This window comes from Ranitomeya variabilis, chromosome 5, assembly GCF_051348905.1.
Source record: "Ranitomeya variabilis isolate aRanVar5 chromosome 5, aRanVar5.hap1, whole genome shotgun sequence".
NCBI lineage: Eukaryota > Metazoa > Chordata > Amphibia > Anura > Dendrobatidae > Ranitomeya > Ranitomeya variabilis.
This window is the reverse complement of record NC_135236.1, coordinates 485,077,734-485,097,276: the sequence shown is the minus strand read 5'-3', so window position 1 is coordinate 485,097,276 and position 19,543 is coordinate 485,077,734. Positions and strand designations below refer to the sequence as shown.

Below are 19,543 nucleotides of genomic sequence, written 5' to 3'. Positions count from 1 at the left end.
AAAACTTTCATCTGAAATCCTCCACTCACTCGCATTAGTCTGTGTACTGTCCTTTTGATACAAGAACTAATTACTCACTGGTCTGAACGAACCCTTACTCTGACACTTTGGCATTTTTAAGACCAGATTTAAAAAGCCCCAGGTACAGGGGAAAGGTTTCATATAGATAGCAGCCATTTAGTCATGCAGAACTGGGCACAGAGAAGCCAGAGGTGAGACATCTTCCACGGCCTGACATAGCCCATAGTCACTGGATTTCACTTTTTTTTGTGCAGTGAAGGTTAGAAAATAAAACTTATAAGCATTTGTATGTTAATAGAATAACTACAAAGAATGAGTGCATTTCAATACATAAAATAATAAACGGACTGGAAGAAAGAAAAATCTGTTATATAAAAAGGTGAATACATCATGAAGGAAAGTCCAAAGATCTAGGATATGTACAAACGGTCATCTAAAATACATGACAATAATGCCCTTAATGCACCAGGACATATTATGTAATTGCTAACTGTATCCCTATATATAATGGTGGAAGGCACAAGTCATTTACAGGACGAATGATATAACGGTCACAAATATGTGCAGGTAAGTGAATATAGAACTCAATTTAATGAGACTTTCAAGCTATATTGATGTGAAAAATCAGTATAATATACAGATTTTGCTAAAGTGATGGTAGCAAGCTAAGCAAAGTGTAAGACAATCAAAACCTCATGATATATACATAATATATAATGTGTTACCTATGCACACCCGACGCGCGTTTCACCGAGGCTTCTTCATTGGGGTGGAGGCGTGTTTCGACGATGCTTCTTCAGTGGGGCAATTAAATATAATACTGTAACGTTTTTCTTTTTTATGTATCTGTTCTTACTCTTTACAAAGGCCCTATGGCTAGCTGCCACTTGATAGTTGGCTTTTTTAACTATGTGTTTTACCAGACCCGGCACGAACAGAAACTTGTAAATTATACAGCTAACTTTTTCTAAACTACTTTAATAATGCGCAGGTAAACCCTTAAATATACCTATAAAAAGTACAGACAAATATTATTCAGAAAAAGCTCACCATCATGATTTATTGTAGCATGGAGAATACAAATACTTTATGGATTTTGTTGCAATCCCGTGATTAAGGCAGTAATTTCTAGATCATTTAGCTCAAGTAGAAACTTCTGAAAACAATGTTGAGGGGATAATTACATTATCCATCCACATGCAAGTCTTTGGCTACCAGCATTGCAGTCACTGGATGCATGAAGGCTCTGTTCTTGAGGAAAGTGCTGACTGCTTGGTCCCGGGCTTTGTCAAAGTTGTAGAGGTCCCTAAAGAATATACACAAAGTAAAACAGTTAGGCTGGGCTCAGATAAGTGTGCAAACATCCTCCACTTTTCATCCAGAAAAGAGACTTTCTTCATTATTATCTGCATCAGTTGTTTTTTTTTTTATCCATATAGCTTCAAACTTTTAAATGAAGAATTTATTAAAAGGTTAAATACAGTTTCCTATGCTAATGATTGTAATAGATCCGTGAAAGACGCATGACATACGGATAGGAAAGGGTTTGTGATCTGTTTTTGGCACACCCTTTACTTATAATGGGAGAGTCAGATGTGAACTATGGATCAAAGTGTATGCTGTCATTAATATTTAAACGTAGATCATTGTTCAAATCTGTCAATACGTTCTTGTTAGTTAACGCGCTGACTTGCATTGGTCAGTCACTGTCCGTACACTACCCATTTTGCATAGGGACATCATAAAGGCTGATTACACACTAGTCTGAAACAGCGTGTTTTTTTTTAAAGGGACTGTCGGCACAGAATGACTTAAAACTAAGTCCCGCCACTCGGTGCATCACGGCAGGGCCAACCCGTTATATGCACCTTCCCACCTAACGTAGAGAAACAATCTCCAACCCCCTTATTTGATTGACAGCCCTGGCTTCATAGAGCCAGAGAAGGGTGGAGATAGATGGAAACCAAGCAGGTGGGAAGGTGTATATAACTGATTGGCCCCGCCATGGAGCACCCGTACTTGGCTTGAAAAGTCATTCTGTGCTGAAAGTCCCTTTAGGGTATGTGCACACGTTGCGGATTCATGTGCGCATTTTTCTGCGCAGATTCTGAAAAATCTGCAGGTAAAACACCCTGCATTTTACCTCCGGATTTACCACGCTTTTTACATCTCTGGATTCCAATTATGGAACAGGTGTAAAACGCTGCGGAATCCGCACAAAGAATTGACATGGGGAGGAAAATAAACCACAGCGTTTCCGCGCATGGAAAACTGCTGCGAATCCGCAGAGTCAAATCCGCAACATGTACACAGACCCTTAAGAGCTCATACAGCTGTCTGATGAAGGAAGTGATTTTTTTTTCCTTTATTGTCCTCGGATGCGTAAATAATTTACTGTAATATCAGAGCAAAGTAAATATAAAAACTGATGCTAACATAAAAAGGGGTGCTAAACCTCTATAAATCAATCATTTGCAGATCCAAAATTCTGCCGCGAGTAATTTACCATGGTAGTTGTTGAAGAATTTTACAAATTAATAAACTGCACTAAGCATTAAAAAATAAATAGCCTATTAAAACCTTTTCCACCCGTGTTCCATGGGTCCCCAACAGGCTTTGTCTACTTTGCTGGAGTAGTGATGTCACTTCTAGCCACGTGATGCTGCCGCCAAGCACTAGCCTCAGCAGCGTGTGCTGAATGATTGGCTGCAGCAGTCAAGTGGATGTATAGCATTTCGTAGCTGCAGGAAATGAAAACCGAGAATTACAGGGACTGCTGGAGCCGCTGTGACTTTAACAAGTAACCAACCTTTATTTTGATACTATTTAATGCAGTGTAATTGAAGACACAAACAAATCAGATGCATTTTTTTCAGATACAGACTTAAAATCTGATGTAATTACTATAATATTGTCTGCCTCTAGCCGCCACTAGAGGGAGCTTGAAGTCTTATTGTAAACTGTTGTGTAATATTTTACAGTGAGCTCCCCTAGTGGTAACTGCAGGCAGCAAGACTGTTATCCAACATCTATGCAAGGGACCTGGAGCCCTTCATAGCAGAAATCTATTCAAAACCAGACAATCAGTACATAATTCTGCATATATTCAAAAAGTAGAAGCTTAACATTCACTTAGATGCTCTATTTGGTTCCAAAATCCTCTTCATATCTTACCGATATAATGGCCGAGTAAATTTCATCCGACCCTGCTCCGTTGCCATTTTTAAAGCCAAAGGAATAACGTCTTCCCACTTTGCAAGAATACAAAGTCGCAACCATCTACATGTGCAAACAAAAATAAAAAAATAGGGATTTTTGTGTGTACTCACCGTAAAATCCTTTTCTCCGAGCCACTCATTGGGGGACACAGGACCATGGGTTATGCTGCTGTCTCTAGGAGGCTGACACTAAGCTGAGACAAAAAAAGGTTAGCTCCTCCCCTGCAGTATACACCCTCATACTGGCTTCCAGACACCCAGTTCAGTGCAAAAGCAGTAGGATAATAACAATAAAATATGAAGAAACATTAGAATATAACATGTCAAACAAACAGTCAAAGACCAAAAAATGTAACGAGCCGCAAGGCTACCAGGGTGGGTGCTGTGTCCCCCAATGAGTGGCTCGGAGAAAAGGATTTTACGGTGAGTACACACAAAAATCCCTATTTCTCCTTCGCCTCATTGGGGGACACAGGACCATGGGACGTCCCAAAGCAGTCCCTGGGAGGGAAACAATACAACCAAATAACTCCGTGCACCATCTGACTACAAATGCGCAACAGCCGCTTGCAGAATACGCCTGCCAAGGGCCGCGTCCGCAGAGGATTGGATGTGGACATTGTAATGCTTTGTGAAGGTATGCAGGCTGGACCACGTTGCGGCCTTGCAAACCTGCTCCGCTGTTGCCTGGTGCCGGATGGCCCAGGAAGCACCCATCGACCGAGTGGAGTGAGCTCTAATCCCCGCCGGGATAGGGCTGCCCCTGACCCGATAGGATTCCTGGATAGCAGATCGAATCCATCTGGCTATCGTGGATTTAGACGCAGCCAAACCCTTTCTGTGACCCTCAGGGAGCACGAAAAGGGCATCCGATTTTCTGAAATGAGCCGTTCTGGAGATGTACCTTCTGAGGGCCCGTACGACGTCTAGAGTATGGAGAGCCTTCTCGACCCTATGCTTGGGCTGCGGGCAAAAAGAAGGGAGGATGATGTCCTCGTTAAGATGAAACGACGAGACCACCTTCGGAAGAAAAGCCGGAGAAGGGCGTAAGACCACTTTGTCCTGATGAAAGGCTAGAAACGGTGCCCGGCAGGACAAGGCGGCGAGCTCTGAAACCCTTCTGATGGACGTCACCGCTACCAGGAAGGCAACCTTCCAAGAGAGGACAGAGAGCGAAACGTCTTGAAGGGGTTCGAACGGGGGTTCCTGAAGAACCCCCAGGACCAAGTTGAGATCCCAGGTTTCTATCGGCATCCTATAAGGGGGAACCACATGGGAGACTCCCTGGATGAAGGTCTTGACTTGGAGGTTGGCGGCGATCCTGCGCTGAAACAGCACGGATAACGCTGAGACCTGGCCTTTGAGGGAACTGAGTGCCAAACCGGAGTCAAGACCGGACTGAAGGAAATTCAAGATGCAAGGGATAGAGAAAACGAGCGGAGGAAGCCCTCGGAGCCTGCACCATGAGAAGAAGGTTTTCCAGACGCGGTGGTAAATGGAGGCGGAAGACGCCTTACGAGCACTTAACATGGTGGGAATGACCTGCTGAGAGAAACCGGCACGAGTTAGAATCCAGGTTTCAACAGCCACGCCGTTAAACGTAGGGCCCCTGAGCTCTGATGGTAGATCGGTCCCTGGCGAAGTAGATCTGGGCGGTCTGGTAGCCGCAAGGGCACGTCGGCTACGAGCTGGACGAGTTCCGCGTACCACGCGCGACGAGGCCAGTCTGGAGCGACCAGGATGACCGGAACTCCCTCCGTCTTGATCCTTCGGATCACCTTCGGCAGTAAGGGAAGAGGAGGAAACACGTATGGGAGCTGAAACTGATGCCACGGGAATATCAGCGCGTCCACTCCGATGGCCTGGGGATCCCGAGAACGAGCAACAAAGTTGTGAACCTTGGCGTTCAATCTGGACGCCATCAGATCCACGTCCAGGGTCCCCCAGCGAAGACAGATCTGTCGAAAGACCTCTGGGTGGAGTTCCCACTCCCCCGAGGCAAGGCCCTGGCGGCTCAGGAAGTCCGCCGCCCAGTTCTCGACTCCCGGAATGTGCACCGCGGAGATGATGGAATGGTTGATTTCGGCCCAACGAAGGATGTGAGAGACTTCCTGCATCGCTGCCCTGCTGCGGGTACCCCCCTGGTGGTTGATGTAAGCCACCGCCGTGACGTTGTCCGATTGGACACGTATAGGGTGACCCGCAAGCAGGGTGTGAAAGTGACTCAGGGCAAGTCTGATAGCCCGAATCTCCAGGATGTTGATGGGGAGACTGGATTCCCGACCTATCCAACGGCCCTGGGCAGAGTGATGAAGAAACACCGCCCCCCAGCCGAGGAGGCTGGTGTCGGTAGTTACCACTAACCAGCGGATCGGGAGGAAGGACTTCCCCTGGAGAAGAGATGGACCCAGGGTCCACCATATGAGGGATTGTCTGACCCGCGGAGACAGCGGGCAAGGACGGTCGAGAGATGGGAGACTCCTGTCCCAGTTGTCCAGCAGAGCCTGTTGTAAGGGGCGGAGATGGAGTTGAGCGAAAGGAACCGCTTCGATTGCTGCAACCATCTTTCCCAGGATCTTCATGGCGAACCGAATGGTTCGCGGGCGAAGATGACGGAGCGTTCGGGCTCCCTGCTGAAGCGCTTGAGCCTTGGACCGAGGAAGCAAAACCAGCCCCCTTGAAGTGTCCAGGATCATTCCCAGAAAGGAGATCCGACGGGCAGGAACGGGAGAGGACTTGTCCAAGTTGATCAGCCAGCCCAGGCGCGAGAGAGAATCCAGGGTAATGTGGACGCTTGACTCGCAGGTTTGGAAAGACGGACCCTTTATGAGGAGATCGTCTAAGTAAGGTAACACGACGACTCCTCGCGAGTGAAGGATGGCCATGACAGCCGCCATGACCTTGGTGAATACCCTGGGCGCTGTGGCAAGACCGAAGGGTAAGGCTGTGAACTGGAAGTGGTCGTTCAGAATGGCAAAGCGGAGGAACCTTTGATGAGGCGGGAAAATAGGGATGTGAAGATAGACATCAAGGATGCCTATCGAGGCCAAGAATTCCCCTCTTTCCAACGAAGAGATGACCGATCTGAGTGATTCCATCCTGAAGTGCCGGACTCTTACACACTTGTTCAGGAGTTTCAGATCCAAAATGGGGCGCACTGTTCCGTCCTTTTTTGGCACTACGAAGAGGTTTGAGTAGAAACCTTTGAACCTCTCGTGTTCCGGGACCGGAACAATGACCCCGCTCTGGCGGAGGGAGTGGATAGCGCAAAGAAGGGCGCGAGACTGAGCTCCCGAGCTGGGGAGACGAGAGGGGAAAAACCGGGTTGGAGGAGGAGAGGAGAACTCTATTTTGTAGCCCGACGATACCAGGTCCCTGACCCATCCGTCTTGAACGACGGAGAGCCAGGCCTGCTGAAAAAGGAGTAGACGTCCGCCTACTCTGGTGGTATCGACTGGCGCCGTTCCCGAGTCATTGAGACGGGAATCTGGGAGGTCTGGAACCTCTGGTTCTGGGCTGCCTAGGTTTTCCGCGCCAGGAAGGGATCGGCCTGAAGGAGGGGCGAACGTCTCTGTCTGTGCGAGCGGATCGGTCCGATCTGGGGCGACCGGTAGGATTGGACCAGGCTGGGCTGGTACGAAAGGACCGAAAGCGAAAATAAGGTTGACGCTGGAAAGCCGCCTTGGGCCTCTGTTGGGGAAGAAACTTGCTCTTTCCTCCCGTGGCGTCGGAAATAAGCTGGTCAAGCCTTTCGCCAAAAAGGCGCCCGCTTTGAAAAGGGAGAGAAATCAGAGATTTTTTAGAGGAGGAGTCTGCGCGCCACTCTCTGAGCCAAAGAGTCCTTCTAATAGCGATGGCGTTAGCGGCCGCCGATGCTGCGCAATTCGCCGCATCAAGAGATGCGTACATCACATAATCACTAGCCATGGCTAACTGCTTAGCCAGGTCCGCCATCTCAGACGGGAGGTCCTGTTCGTGAATAGATTTCGCTAGAGCATCCGCCCAGGAAACCATTGCCTTAGTCACCCAAGCCGCGGCGAATGAGGGGGACAGGGAAGAGCCTGAGGCCTCATACACTGAGCGAGCTAGGGAGTCTAGCTGGCGTTCAGTGGGACTCTTAATTGAAGCGCCGTCCGGGACTGAGAGAAGTGTTTTAGAGGCCAGGCGCGAGACCGGAGGGTCTACTATAGGGGGATCCGTCCAGTCTTTCACGAGATCTGTTGAGAAGGGATACTTCGATACCAGATCCTTCTTACCCGAGAAACGTTTATCTGGACGCTCCCTGTGACGCTTGACTATATCAAGAAAAGCTGGGTGAGAGGCAAAAGTCTTGTGGGAACGCTTGGTTCTGGTAAAAGAAACCGCGTGTTCCGGAGCGGAATTAGGGTCATCATCCACCCTAAGCGCGTGATTGACTGCTACAATGAGGGAGTTAACCGTAGCTCTAAACTCTGGAGCCTCCGGGTCCAATGATACCTCGGACTCATGTTCAGAGTCTTGAACGCTGCGAGCCCCCAAAGAGGGTGAGCGAGAGGTGGAGCTGCCAGAAACTGAGTGGCGAGGTGAACGCCCAGGAGAGGTAGTACGGATCCGTTTTCTGGACGACCGTGCCTCTATAAGTGGAGAGCGGCCCCTGCTGGTAGACGAATCCCCTGCTACGTAGGGATCCCTTAGGACCTGTAACGGATTGCCCCGTTCCCCGGGAGGATTTTGAATGGATTTGATGGCGTTGGCTAAAAAATCCACGGACTGCGAAAGTGAAACAACCCACGGGGGGGGGGCTAGGTACACCGGAGTCGGTGGCGGTGGAGGGCTCCTGGGGCATCGCAGGCAGAGCAGAGGGGAGAGCTTTGAGGGCGGGGAAGTGGAGCCTGGCAGGTGGTACACGCAGAAAAAAAGGTCGAATGCACCTTTGTGGATTTCTTAGTCTTAGACGGAGACATGGTGTAAACTAATGCCAGGGGCTAGCCTGATTCCCCGGGAGGGGAAGCGAGAGCGAGACTGCAGGAGAGCGCTGACGGTCTCCTTACCCTGGTCCTGTGTCCCAACGAGGAAGAGGGAGGCGGCAGGAGAACTAGGCGACAGCCGGCGTGCACAGAGCTGCACGTGGGGGACGCTGCAGCTGGGAGACCTGGTGCTGCGGCGTGCATATGAGATCCAAGATGGCCGCCGAGACCTGGGGGAAGATCTCGCACACAGCGAGAAGCGCCAGGACCGGTGGGCGGAGCCACGTGATGACGCGAAAAGGGGGCGGAGCCGCGCGATGACTCGAAAAGGGGGCGGAGCCTAGCGTGAAGCGCCACTAGAGGTGGGCGGAGCCGCGCGATGACGCGAAAAAGGGGGGCGGAGCCTATCGGGAAGCGCCAGGTTCCCGGTCGTCTAGGCCGAAGCCGGGGACTAAATTTGTACCATCGGCCTGGCGCGCTGCCGCTGAAGGCCGCGGTATCAAGAGGCCCAAGAATAAGGAGTGCCACTAGAACATGGGGAGCCCTCCGGACCGCCGGACCAGTGACCACCTGCCCTACCCCCGAGACACTTACCCTGATGGAGCAGCGCACCGGGACTGAGGTAATTGGGGTGAAAGACAGGGACGGTGCAGGGGATGGGAAGCCTCCATCCACCAGCCCCAGAAACGGGGGGTGGAGAGGAACCGTCCACCCCTGAATCAGCCGCATGCAGTGGTGATGCAGGGAATATCGCACGGACGCCACGGGTACTAGTGCCTCTGTACAGCCGAGGGTGAAACCTGGTGGACAGGGCAGTCCGGCATAAAAAGGCCTGGCTGCAGAAGAGGATACTGGAGGAAAACACCAGTGCTCGTCTGGACTAAGTGGGGAGAACGGTGCCCTTCTAGGGAAAAAACCGTCGCCCCAAAAAAGATCAGCTCAGGCAGTGGCTCCCACGTCGCAGGAGAGGATACGGTGAGGTGAAACTCCCGTGCTCGCCTGTTGTTGGTTCGGGGGAGATCGGACCATGAAAGAATCCGTCGCCCCCTTCGTCCGGAATAGATTAAAAAGAAAAAATCCATGAGAATAAAAATCAGTGTGCCTCCTACGGACACTAAGCTTGAACTGGGTGTCTGGAAGCCAGTATGAGGGTGTATACTGCAGGGGAGGAGCTAACCTTTTTTTGTCTCAGCTTAGTGTCAGCCTCCTAGAGACAGCAGCATAACCCATGGTCCTGTGTCCCCCAATGAGGCGAAGGAGAAAAAGCTCTTTAAACTTTCAGTAAGTACTACCGGAAGATTTAAAAAAAAAAAAATAATTAAAGGTAATTAAATAAATCAAGGTAGTAGTCAGAAGATATGTCTGACATGTTTACAGCATTCTTGCCATTTAAATTGTAAGTCAGGCAGAGGATAAATCTACATCAAGTAGAACTGCATCATATAACAAAATAAATAATAATTTAATTGTTCTTTACTGAAATCATGGTGAAAAAATGGAAACACGTATTTAAAACACAAAAAAAGAAAAACACACTTCACACTGATTAGCACTAGGTCTCAAATGTACCAGCAGAGGGCAGTCCTCACTAGCATGGCAACAGTTTTTCCGTTGTACCTTATGAACCGATTGTCAGTTTTGATCTTACATACCTAAATAGAATCTCAGAGTTCTTGACATCATTGAAGTTGTATACCTCTTGCATACGCTTCACATGAGACACCGGCAATGGATCCTGCTCAGAAAAAATAAAAAATAAAAAAATTTATAGTCTGTTCTACACTCACATTGTATTATATAAAAAGTTTCAAATGCTTCTCACTAAATTAGAATATCATCAAAAAGTTAATTTATTTCAGTTCTTCAATACAAAAAGTGAAACTCATTCTATAGAGTCATTACAAACAGAGTGATCTATTTCAAGTGTTTATTTCTGTTAATGTTGATGACTATGGCTTACAGCCAATGAAAACCCAAAAGTCATTATCTCGGTAAATCAGAATACTTCACAATAAACACCTGCGAAGGCTTCCTAAGCATTTACAAAGTCCCTTAGTTTGTTTCATTAAGCTCCACAATCATGGGGAAGACTGGTGACTTGATAGATGTCCAGAAGGCAGTCATTGTCACACTCCACAAGAAGGGTAAGCCACAAAAGGTAATTGCTAAAGAAGCTGGCTGTTCACAGAGTGCTGTATCCAAGCAAATTGATGGAAAGTTAAGTGGAAGGAAAAAGTGTGGTAGAAAAAGGTGCACAAGCAACAGGGATAACCGCAGTCTTGAAAGGATTGTTAAGAAAAGGCCATTCAAAGATTTGTGGGAGATTCACAAGGAGTGGACTGCTGCTGGAGTCATTGCTTCAAGAGCCACCACATACAGACATATCCAGGACATGGGCTACAAGTGTCGCATTCCTTGTGTCAAGTCACTCATGACCAACAGTCAACCAGAAGTGTCTTACCTGGGCCAAAGAGAAAAAGAACTGGACTGTTGCTCAGTGGTCCAAGGTGTTGTTTTCAGATGAAAGTAAAATTTGCACTTCATTTGGAGATCAAGGTCCCAGAGTCTGGAATAAGAGTGAAGAGGCCACAATCCAAGCTGCTTGAGGTCTAGTGTGAAGTTTCCACAATCGGTGATGGTTTGGGGAGCCATGTCATCTGCTGGTGTAGGTCCAAAGTCAGCGCAGCCGTCTACCAGGAAATTTTAGAGCACTTCATGCTTCCCTCTGCAGACAAGCTTTTTGGAGATGGAAACTTCATTCTCCAGCAGGACTTGACACCTGTCCACACTGCCAAAAGTACCAATACTTGGTTTAAAAACAACAGTATCACTGTGCTTGATTGGTGAGCAAACTCACCTGACCTTAACACCATAGAGAATCTATGGGGTATTGTCAAGAGGAAGATGAGAGACACCAGACCCCAACAATGCAGACGAGCTGAAGTCTGCCATCAAAGCAACCTGGGCTTCCATAACACCTCAGCAGTGCCACAGGCTGATCGCTTCCATGCTATGCCGCATTGATGCAGTAATTAATGCAAAAGGAGCCCTGACCAAGTATTGAGTGCATTTACTGGACGTGCATTTCAGTAGGCCAACATTTTGGATTTTAAAATAATTTTTCAAGCTGGTGATATAAAGTATTCTAATTTACTGAGATAATGACTTTCGGGTTTTCATTGGCTGTAAGCCATAATGATGAACATAATAATAATAATCATCATCTTTATTTATATAGCGCCAACATATTCCGCAGCGCTTTACAGTGAGGAGTGGGAACGTGATAGGCCGCTCTGAACAAATGAGTTTTGAGCGAGCGCCTAAAACTATGCAAGTTGTGGATGGTCCTAATATCTTGTGGTAGAGCATCAACATTAACAGATATAAACACTTGAAATAGATCACTCTGTTTGTAATGACTATATGAGTTTCACTTTTTGTACTGAAGAGCTGAAATAAATTACCGCATATACTCATGTATACGCAGAGATTTTCAGCACTTTTTTGTGCTGAAAATGCCCCCTCAGCTCATACACGAGTCTTTGTTCCTGAAAGTCAACAGGGGAGGGGGAGGGGAGCGGGGGAGCAGCAGCAGGAGCCGGCGGCTGTGACATACTCACCGGGGAACGGGGGAGCCACACAGAGCAGTAGTACAGGACGGGGGGAGCCACACAGAGCAGGACAGGACGGGGGGAGCCACACAGAGCAGGACAGGACGGGGGGAGCCACACAGAGCAGGACAGGGATGAGGGGACAATGCATACCCGGCTTATATGCGAGTCAATAAGCTTACCCAGTTTTCCGTGCCAAAATTAGGTGCCTCGGCTTATACTCGGGTCGGCTTATACTAGAGTATATATGGTAACTTTCATGATATTCTAATTTAGCGAGAAGCACCTGTATATAGCACATTTATTTGGACAACAGCGATTTCAGACTAACCCTAACAATAGAGAAAAATCAAGCAAATGTCCTTAAAGGGCGTCTGTCAGCTTAACATGTGGCCCTAGGTAAGGACAGTTATATTACACCTACAGGTTCCTGCATCTAGTAACCCAAATGGCTCAAAACGCGTGCAGTTTGGCTAATAGATGTGCTCCTTCCTGACTGGGCGATTTTCAGGCTTTAATTTTCTCCTCCTGATTTTTCAAGAGCTATAAATTTTTCCATTGACACAGCCATATGAGGACTTGCATCATCAAAAACTCACAACTTGGCCAGCAAAAAACAATTGATTTACCATTTAATGTACTAGAAAATAGCAATAAAATTTCAAGTGCAGTGAAATTCATAAACAAATAAATTTGGTTTGTTGCCATTTCCGTGATCTGTAGCTTTTTTTTTTGCAGGTTTATGGAGCTGTGTGAGGGCTGCTTTTGCTGCTTTTTAGTGTGGCAAGCTGATGTTTTTATTGATATTGATCGTATTTTGGAGATCCATCATTTTGATCACTTCGTTTGGCAATTTTTGACAAAGCTGTGGCGACTGAAAAGCAGCAGTTCTGGAGTTTTGAATTTTTGGCTGCCAATGTTCAGAAAGCCGTAACAGCCTAGCCATAGGTTGGCACTTTCTGAGATGGGATAGCAATTTAAATGGAATCTGTCAATAAATTGTTGTCCCCTAAGGCACCATATAACACTTCTTTGATAAGTTACATAAAGCATCCATATTATATAAAACTTAAAAGGGTATTCCCATCTCCAAGATCCTATTCCAATATGTAGTAAGTGTAAAAATAATAATATTAGCAAATACCTCTAAAAAGTAATGTAGTATAGTACTTTTAATTTGCTATGTCGCTTACCCCATGTGCAGGGCATTGCAGTAGCTTGAGGGTATGTTGCACACGATCAGGAACAGGCAACCGCTGCGTCCAAAGCGCTGCCGGCTATTGAACGCAGGTGAATCCGCATGTGGTCACTGAACCGTGCGGATTTACCGCGTCCAATACATTGTATGGGTGAGATGAATCATGCAGCGACTCACATCTCCGCAAGATAAATAGACATGCTGCAGTCTGGAAAGACGTGCCGCATGTCTGTCTCCGCAGGTGAGCCGTGGGTGATGGTGCACGCATAGTGGACATGGGGTTTCTTGAGTTTCCATCCACTATGCTGTAACATCTGGATACTGCGCAAGTACGCAGCATCCAACCCGCAGCGTTTACGGATCGTGGGCACCTACCCTAAGTATCCATGGTTGCAACCACTCAGTGACAGCTAGTCGATAGTGGTTGTAACCCTGGATACCTAAAGGTACTGCAATGCCCTGCATATATGGAAAGAGAAATGTAGTGCAGTTCTTCTGATTCGCTATGTCTACTTGGAGAATAATAATAAATAATATTACACCTACTACATATTAAGATAGGAATATCCCTTTAACATGGCACTATCAGAAATGTTCCTTATGGCATTGCATATGTAAGTCACCCTAAAACCCAGCAGTATATCGACATGCTAGAGTTTTAAAGGTACAAACATTTTGTGACAGGTTGCCTTTAAAGCATATTTACTTTAGTTAGCTGTAAAGTATGCAGTATAATCTCTATGGAATTGTCCGCTTCCCCTGAACTATAGGTGCCAAGATCACTTAATAGATTTTACTTTTTAAATACATGCTTGGCCTATCTTGTACCCAATCAATCCTAGAAGCATCATTATTAGTAAAGTGGAATCAATGCAAAACAGTTTTCAGAATATAATATATTAATACTACTGCGAAGAAAGAACAATTACCTTAAGAAGCAAGAGAGTCAGGAACTCAATTTGCTGATGAGATGATAATTCTTTCAGGTCGGTGGCAGTGAATGAACTCAAATCACTCGCCTTAGCCTAAACAAAATGACAAAAATAGAAAGAAAAAAAAAAGATAAAAGCTTTGCCCCAAAAAATAAATAAATAAACGGTGCAATCTGATCCAATTGGTCATCATGTTACAATCAATCATTTCAGTCTATTAAAAGAAGACCTTTATGTATACATCCTGATCTGCAGACAGTGGAGGAGCTGATGGGATCGATGTACATTTTCGTTGCAATCCCTGGTGTTTGAATAAGACCGCCCACTGGACACATACACACAGAGATTGACCGCCATCTTTTCACGTTCATTCATACAGGGAAGACTGTCAATCACTGAACAGGACCGCCCCCTGGACTCATGTAGAGAACCACCAGGGATCTCAATGAATTAAATACAAATCATTTTTTCCGCCGAACCTATACATCATTCTGCTCAGCTTCTCCTTCTCTATACCATGCTGCCCACAGATTAGACTGCATGTACAGCATGACAGGTTCCCTTTAAAGTGGTTGTCTTACTTAAAACTAATCCGTAATAGGGCATATAAAACTTCGAAAGACGCTACGAACAACTAATGGGTCAGGTTTTTTTTTCTTCTCACGAGAATGCCTTTAGCGTATGTGTCGGGACCAATCCACAAAATAGGCAAATTGTGAAGTTTACGCTGCGGTTGTGCCGCATATTTCACCCTCTCCTCTACAATGATGGTAGTGCATGCTCAGCGGCTTCGCTGTACCGTTAATCTTCTGACTACCAATAGAAACCGGTTACAGCCAAGAAGGACGTTGCACCTCTTACCTCTGTCCATCTGTTGCCAAGTAGAACACAGGCATTGGCAAGAGTCATATCGTACCTGCAAAAGAGATGGACGATATCAGCCACCAGAGCAGAAAACTACATACGGATTCTCATCAGGGGTTAGAGGGGGGAGAAAGAGTCCAAGTACAACGAACATTTGGAGGTTTTGAAATCAGAGGTAAGGGTAGATTGGAAAGATCCATTAAGAAGCTTTTCCAGCACATGCAATGGTGTGCATAGAGCTAGATAACAATAATATAGCAACTTACGAGGCAAGTGACCAATACAGGGGAAAGATGGAGGGGTTGCCTATAGCTACACTCTGGATCACCACTTTCATCCTATATCTTGCCCTACAACAGAGAAGGATGGGCTCTATCGGGATATTCTGACAATGTCTTTACACTGGCTGCCACAAATAATTTGCATCAAGATATATCCTGTTCTCATGTCATAAGATTGCTTCTCCCAGACCCTTTCTGCGTGATTAGCTCCTGACTGCTTGTTTAAGAGTCAGCAGCTAATCACGCAAACCGAGAATTCCCCTTCCTTGGGTCCAGCTCTGGTACGTCGCTGCTGCACCAGTCTCCGCGCTAATGATGCGGCAGCCAATCTGCGGCTCAGTCTACTTGGGCAGAGCCGCTGAACGCACTCATTCGGTGCAACATTTTCAACGTGACTGACTGGATGGGTGGCCCTTAGAAGGGCAACCAATACTCCTATAGCTACTACAGACTAGTTTTCTGAAAGGGAAGTACCCCTTTAATTTCTGGAAATAAGGGTCTACCCCAACAGTTTAGGGTTTTTGCTCAAGGCATACTCTGAAGATGACTACCCTATTTTAGACCTTGTCACAGTGGCAGGGGGGTGACTGTGTAAACACGGTTCTGAAACACATTTATCTTCAATGTCCAAAGACAGAATTTTGTCATACGACTCTCCAGGGTTTATGCCTAATGAACATTTATCAGTACTGGAAACAAGTGATATGGAAACAAGTGATACTTAAAAATAGTGTAGACATTAATAAAACTAATAATCTTTATACACAACACCAAAACCTGTCTCCAAGACCTTATCAAGTGGTTTTCCAGGTCAGGCAGCAACTTTGGTAGGGAGTGTATCGTGCCGTATACTAACAGTGTGTAACATATGTACTGTTAGGATTGTCCTCGTGTGACTGCTCATATCTAGTTTACATTTTTGTGGTCACCTGCCAAGTTGCCTCTATTGGATCTATCTGTGAAAAATACTGAGAACAAGTATGAAAAAGTTGCAAATGTGAATGCATCCTTAGACTTGTGCCAATATTTTAGAAATTCCAATTACAAAATGCAAATAAGGAAGCAATGGCAATGTCCTGATAATTATAATGTGCTTTATTTCAAGTTATTGCTTCACCTATGCATTTCAGGCCATTAATGGACCTTAATTATAACGTAACACAAATCGCATTATTAAAAACTTTAGACCAACCATGCATTCCATATTTTTGATATTCGGAAATAAAGCTTGAGTCATAGAATAGTAGAGATGGAAGGGACCTCGTCGGTTATCTGGTCCAACCCCCTGCTCAAAGTGACTAGGACGAACCGACTGCTGGCTTTGCCTTCTTGCGCACATCAACTCTGGCTTTGAAATCAGCCGTGCATCCATGTAATTGTAGGTGAGCAGATATATTCTTAACACAAATGACAAGCTAATTATATAATGCTTTCATGTATTTGATCTGGAGCAACATATAAAATTATTTAAAATAATGTACTTTTTGTTTTTAGGTTTGTATAATGTGTACTGTGTGTCTTTTCTACAAAAGTAAAAAAAACAACAACAAAAAAAACACTATACACTGAACAGCATCCTCTAAGTGAAGTGATTTCAGAAATTTATTTAAAGACTGCACACAATGAGAAATAATTTCCTCTGTAAATGTTTGGACAGATAGGTCGAGTTCACACGTTGTGGATTCCGCACGGAAATTCACAATATAATACACATAAATGGTTTTTTTTGAAAGCCCAGTAACACGTTGTGGAAAAAAAGTCCACGTGAAAATAAAAGCATGGGAAAGATATGAAGCATGCGCATTATTATGAGTATTTCCATAGCACCCTATTCAATGCTTGGTAAAGGGGGGGGGGGTAGATTTTCCTGCAGATTTCGCTCTACTCCAATAAAATCCATAAATACATGCAGATTTGTTGTAACCAAATCTTCAGCAGAAAATCTCACCAATGTGTATGAATAGCCATAGGGGAAAAGCATATTGACAATAGAAGCAACAGAAACTCACTTGGGTTGCACTGGCGGCATGCCTGGCGTGTGCATCCACCCATTCCAGTCAACGTTATCAAGAATCTCCACCTGTATTCATGGACAAGAGGAAAACATCATCTATGTTGAACTATGAAAACAATAACCCAGGGGCAAAAAAAACAAAACACAACCAAAACCACACTTGTACCTTGTCTTTGAAATATGAATACAGGAACGTTTTCCACTCCTCAGTGGTTACACTTTTATAAGCAAACGCCTGGATGTAGGTTTTCAAAAATCCAAGAAACACATCTAGAAAATCAATTTGTAATTACAATGAACAAAAAAAAAATAATCTAGAAATATATCAGAAGGAATAATCAATATTCATAACAAAAAGACAGTCAAAGTATAAGTCTTTCAGTATTATATACAATATCGTGCCGAGAAAAGATGGAAGCGTCAGCCAATAGCAGGAAGCAATGGCCGAGAACAAGGGTGGCATTTTACCAACTTTTCCAATATAGCCTAGTAAGTGGTCATACTGTTATTTCCTATGGTATACAGAACTCCATGCATCTTAAAAATGTGTATTCCCAGTACAAGAAAAAAAAAAAAAAAAAAAAGATATATGTAGGACACACACAAACCATTTTACAAGTTGGGAAATGGGATTGCAGGTTTATGTTAAATTGTGCATCTTAAACACTTGCTGCAATACGTTCCACAGTATTGTCACCCAGCTCTAGCACATATAGTGCCTTGCGAAAGTGTTCGCCCCCTGGAACTTTTCAACCTTTTCCCACATATCATGCTTCAAACAGAGATATCAAATGTAAATTTTTGGTGAAGAATCAACAACAAGTGGAGCACAATTGTGAAGTTGAACGAAATTTATTGGTTATTTTAAATTTTTGTGGAAATTCAAAAACTGAAAAGTGGGGCGTGCAATATTATTCGGCCCCTTTAACGTAATACTTTGTTGCTCCACCTTTTGCTGCGATTACAGCTGCAAGTCGCTTGTGGTATGTCTCTATCAGTTTTGTATATCGAGAGACTGAATTCTTGCCCATTCTTCCTTGGCAAACAGCTCGAGCTCAGTGAGGTTTGATGGAGATCGTTTGTGAACAGCAGTTTTCAGCTCTTTCCACAGATTCTCGATTGGATTGAGGTCTGGACTTTGACTTGTCCATTCTAACACCTGGATACGTTTATTTGTGAACCATTCCATTGTAGATTTTGCTTTATGTTTGGGATCATTGTCTTGTTGGAAGACAAATCTCCGTCCCAGTCTCAGGTCTTTTGCAGACTCCAACAGGTTTTCTTCAAGAATGGTCCTGTATTTGGCTCCATCCATCTTCCCATCAATTTTAACCATCTTCCCTGTCCCTGCTGAAGAAAAGCAGGTCCATACCGTGATGCTGCCACCACTATGTTTGACAGTGGGGATGGTGTGTTCAGGGTGATGAGCTGTGTTGCCTTTACGCCAAACATATCGTTTGGCATTGTTACCAAAAAGTTCGATTTTGGTTTCATCTGACCAGAGCACCTTCGTCCACATGTTTGGTGTGTCTCCCAGGTGGCTTGTCGACACTTTTTATGGATATCTTTGAGAAATGGCTTTCTTCTTGCCACTCTTCCATAAAAGCCAGATTTGTGCAGTGTACGACTGATTGTTGTCCTATGGACAGACTGTCCCACCTCAGCTGTAGATCTCTGCAGTTCATCCAGAGTGATCATGGGCCTCTTGGCTGCATCTCTGATCAGTCTTCTCCTTGTTTGAGATGAAAGTTTAGAGGGACGGCCGGGTCTTGGTAGATTTGCAGTGGTATGACACTTCTTCCATTTCAATATGATCGCTTGCACAGAGCTCCTTGGATGTTTAAAGTTTTGGAAAGCATTTTGTATCCAAATCCGGCATTAAACTTCTCCAGAACAGTATCATGGACCTGCCTGTTGTGTCCCTTGGTCTTCATGAATCTCTCTATGCTTCAAACAGAACCCTGAGACTATCACAGAGCAGGTGCATTTATACGGAGACTTGATTACACACAGGTGGATTATATTTATCATCATTAGGCATTTAGGACAACATTGGATCATTCAGAGATCCACAATGAACTTCTGGAGTGAGTTTGCTGCACTGAAAGTAAAGGGGCCGAATAATATTGCACGCCCCACTTTTCAGTTTTTGAGTTTCCACAAAAATTTTAAATAATCAATAAATTTCGTTAAACTTCACAATTGTGTTCCACTTGTTGTTCATTCTTCACAGAAAATTTACATTTGGTATCTTTATGTTTAAAGCATGATATGTTGGAAAAGGTTGAAAAGTTCCAGGGAGCCGAATACTTTTGCAAGGCACTATATATTAAAAGGATGTTCTAGTTTCAGAGTAAAAAAAAAAAAAAAGTCTTGGTCATATGATAACAGGTGTATGTGCCATTACAGGTACCACAGCCAAGTATATATGGGATCTAATGCTATAACATAGGTGACT

At 45.1% G+C, this 19,543-nt stretch overlaps 1 protein-coding gene across 1 annotated transcript in view; it reads right to left on the bottom strand.

Moving 5' to 3' along the window:
• Nucleotides 1–1,052: 1,052 nt before the first annotated feature.
• The window catches only part of LTA4H (leukotriene A4 hydrolase), a 66,220-nt gene continuing 47,729 nt past the window's right edge, over nt 1,053–19,543 (bottom strand). The window contains exons 13-19 of the mRNA XM_077265535.1: nt 17,252–17,355; nt 17,081–17,151; nt 14,788–14,842; nt 13,924–14,019; nt 9,838–9,920; nt 3,196–3,300; nt 1,053–1,327 (exon numbers count right to left, since the gene is read on the bottom strand). Coding sequence (XP_077121650.1) covers nt 1,207–1,327; nt 3,196–3,300; nt 9,838–9,920; nt 13,924–14,019; nt 14,788–14,842; nt 17,081–17,151; nt 17,252–17,355 — 635 coding nt within the window. The 3' untranslated portion in view covers nt 1,053–1,206. The remainder of the gene's footprint in view (nt 1,328–3,195; nt 3,301–9,837; nt 9,921–13,923; nt 14,020–14,787; nt 14,843–17,080; nt 17,152–17,251; nt 17,356–19,543) is intronic.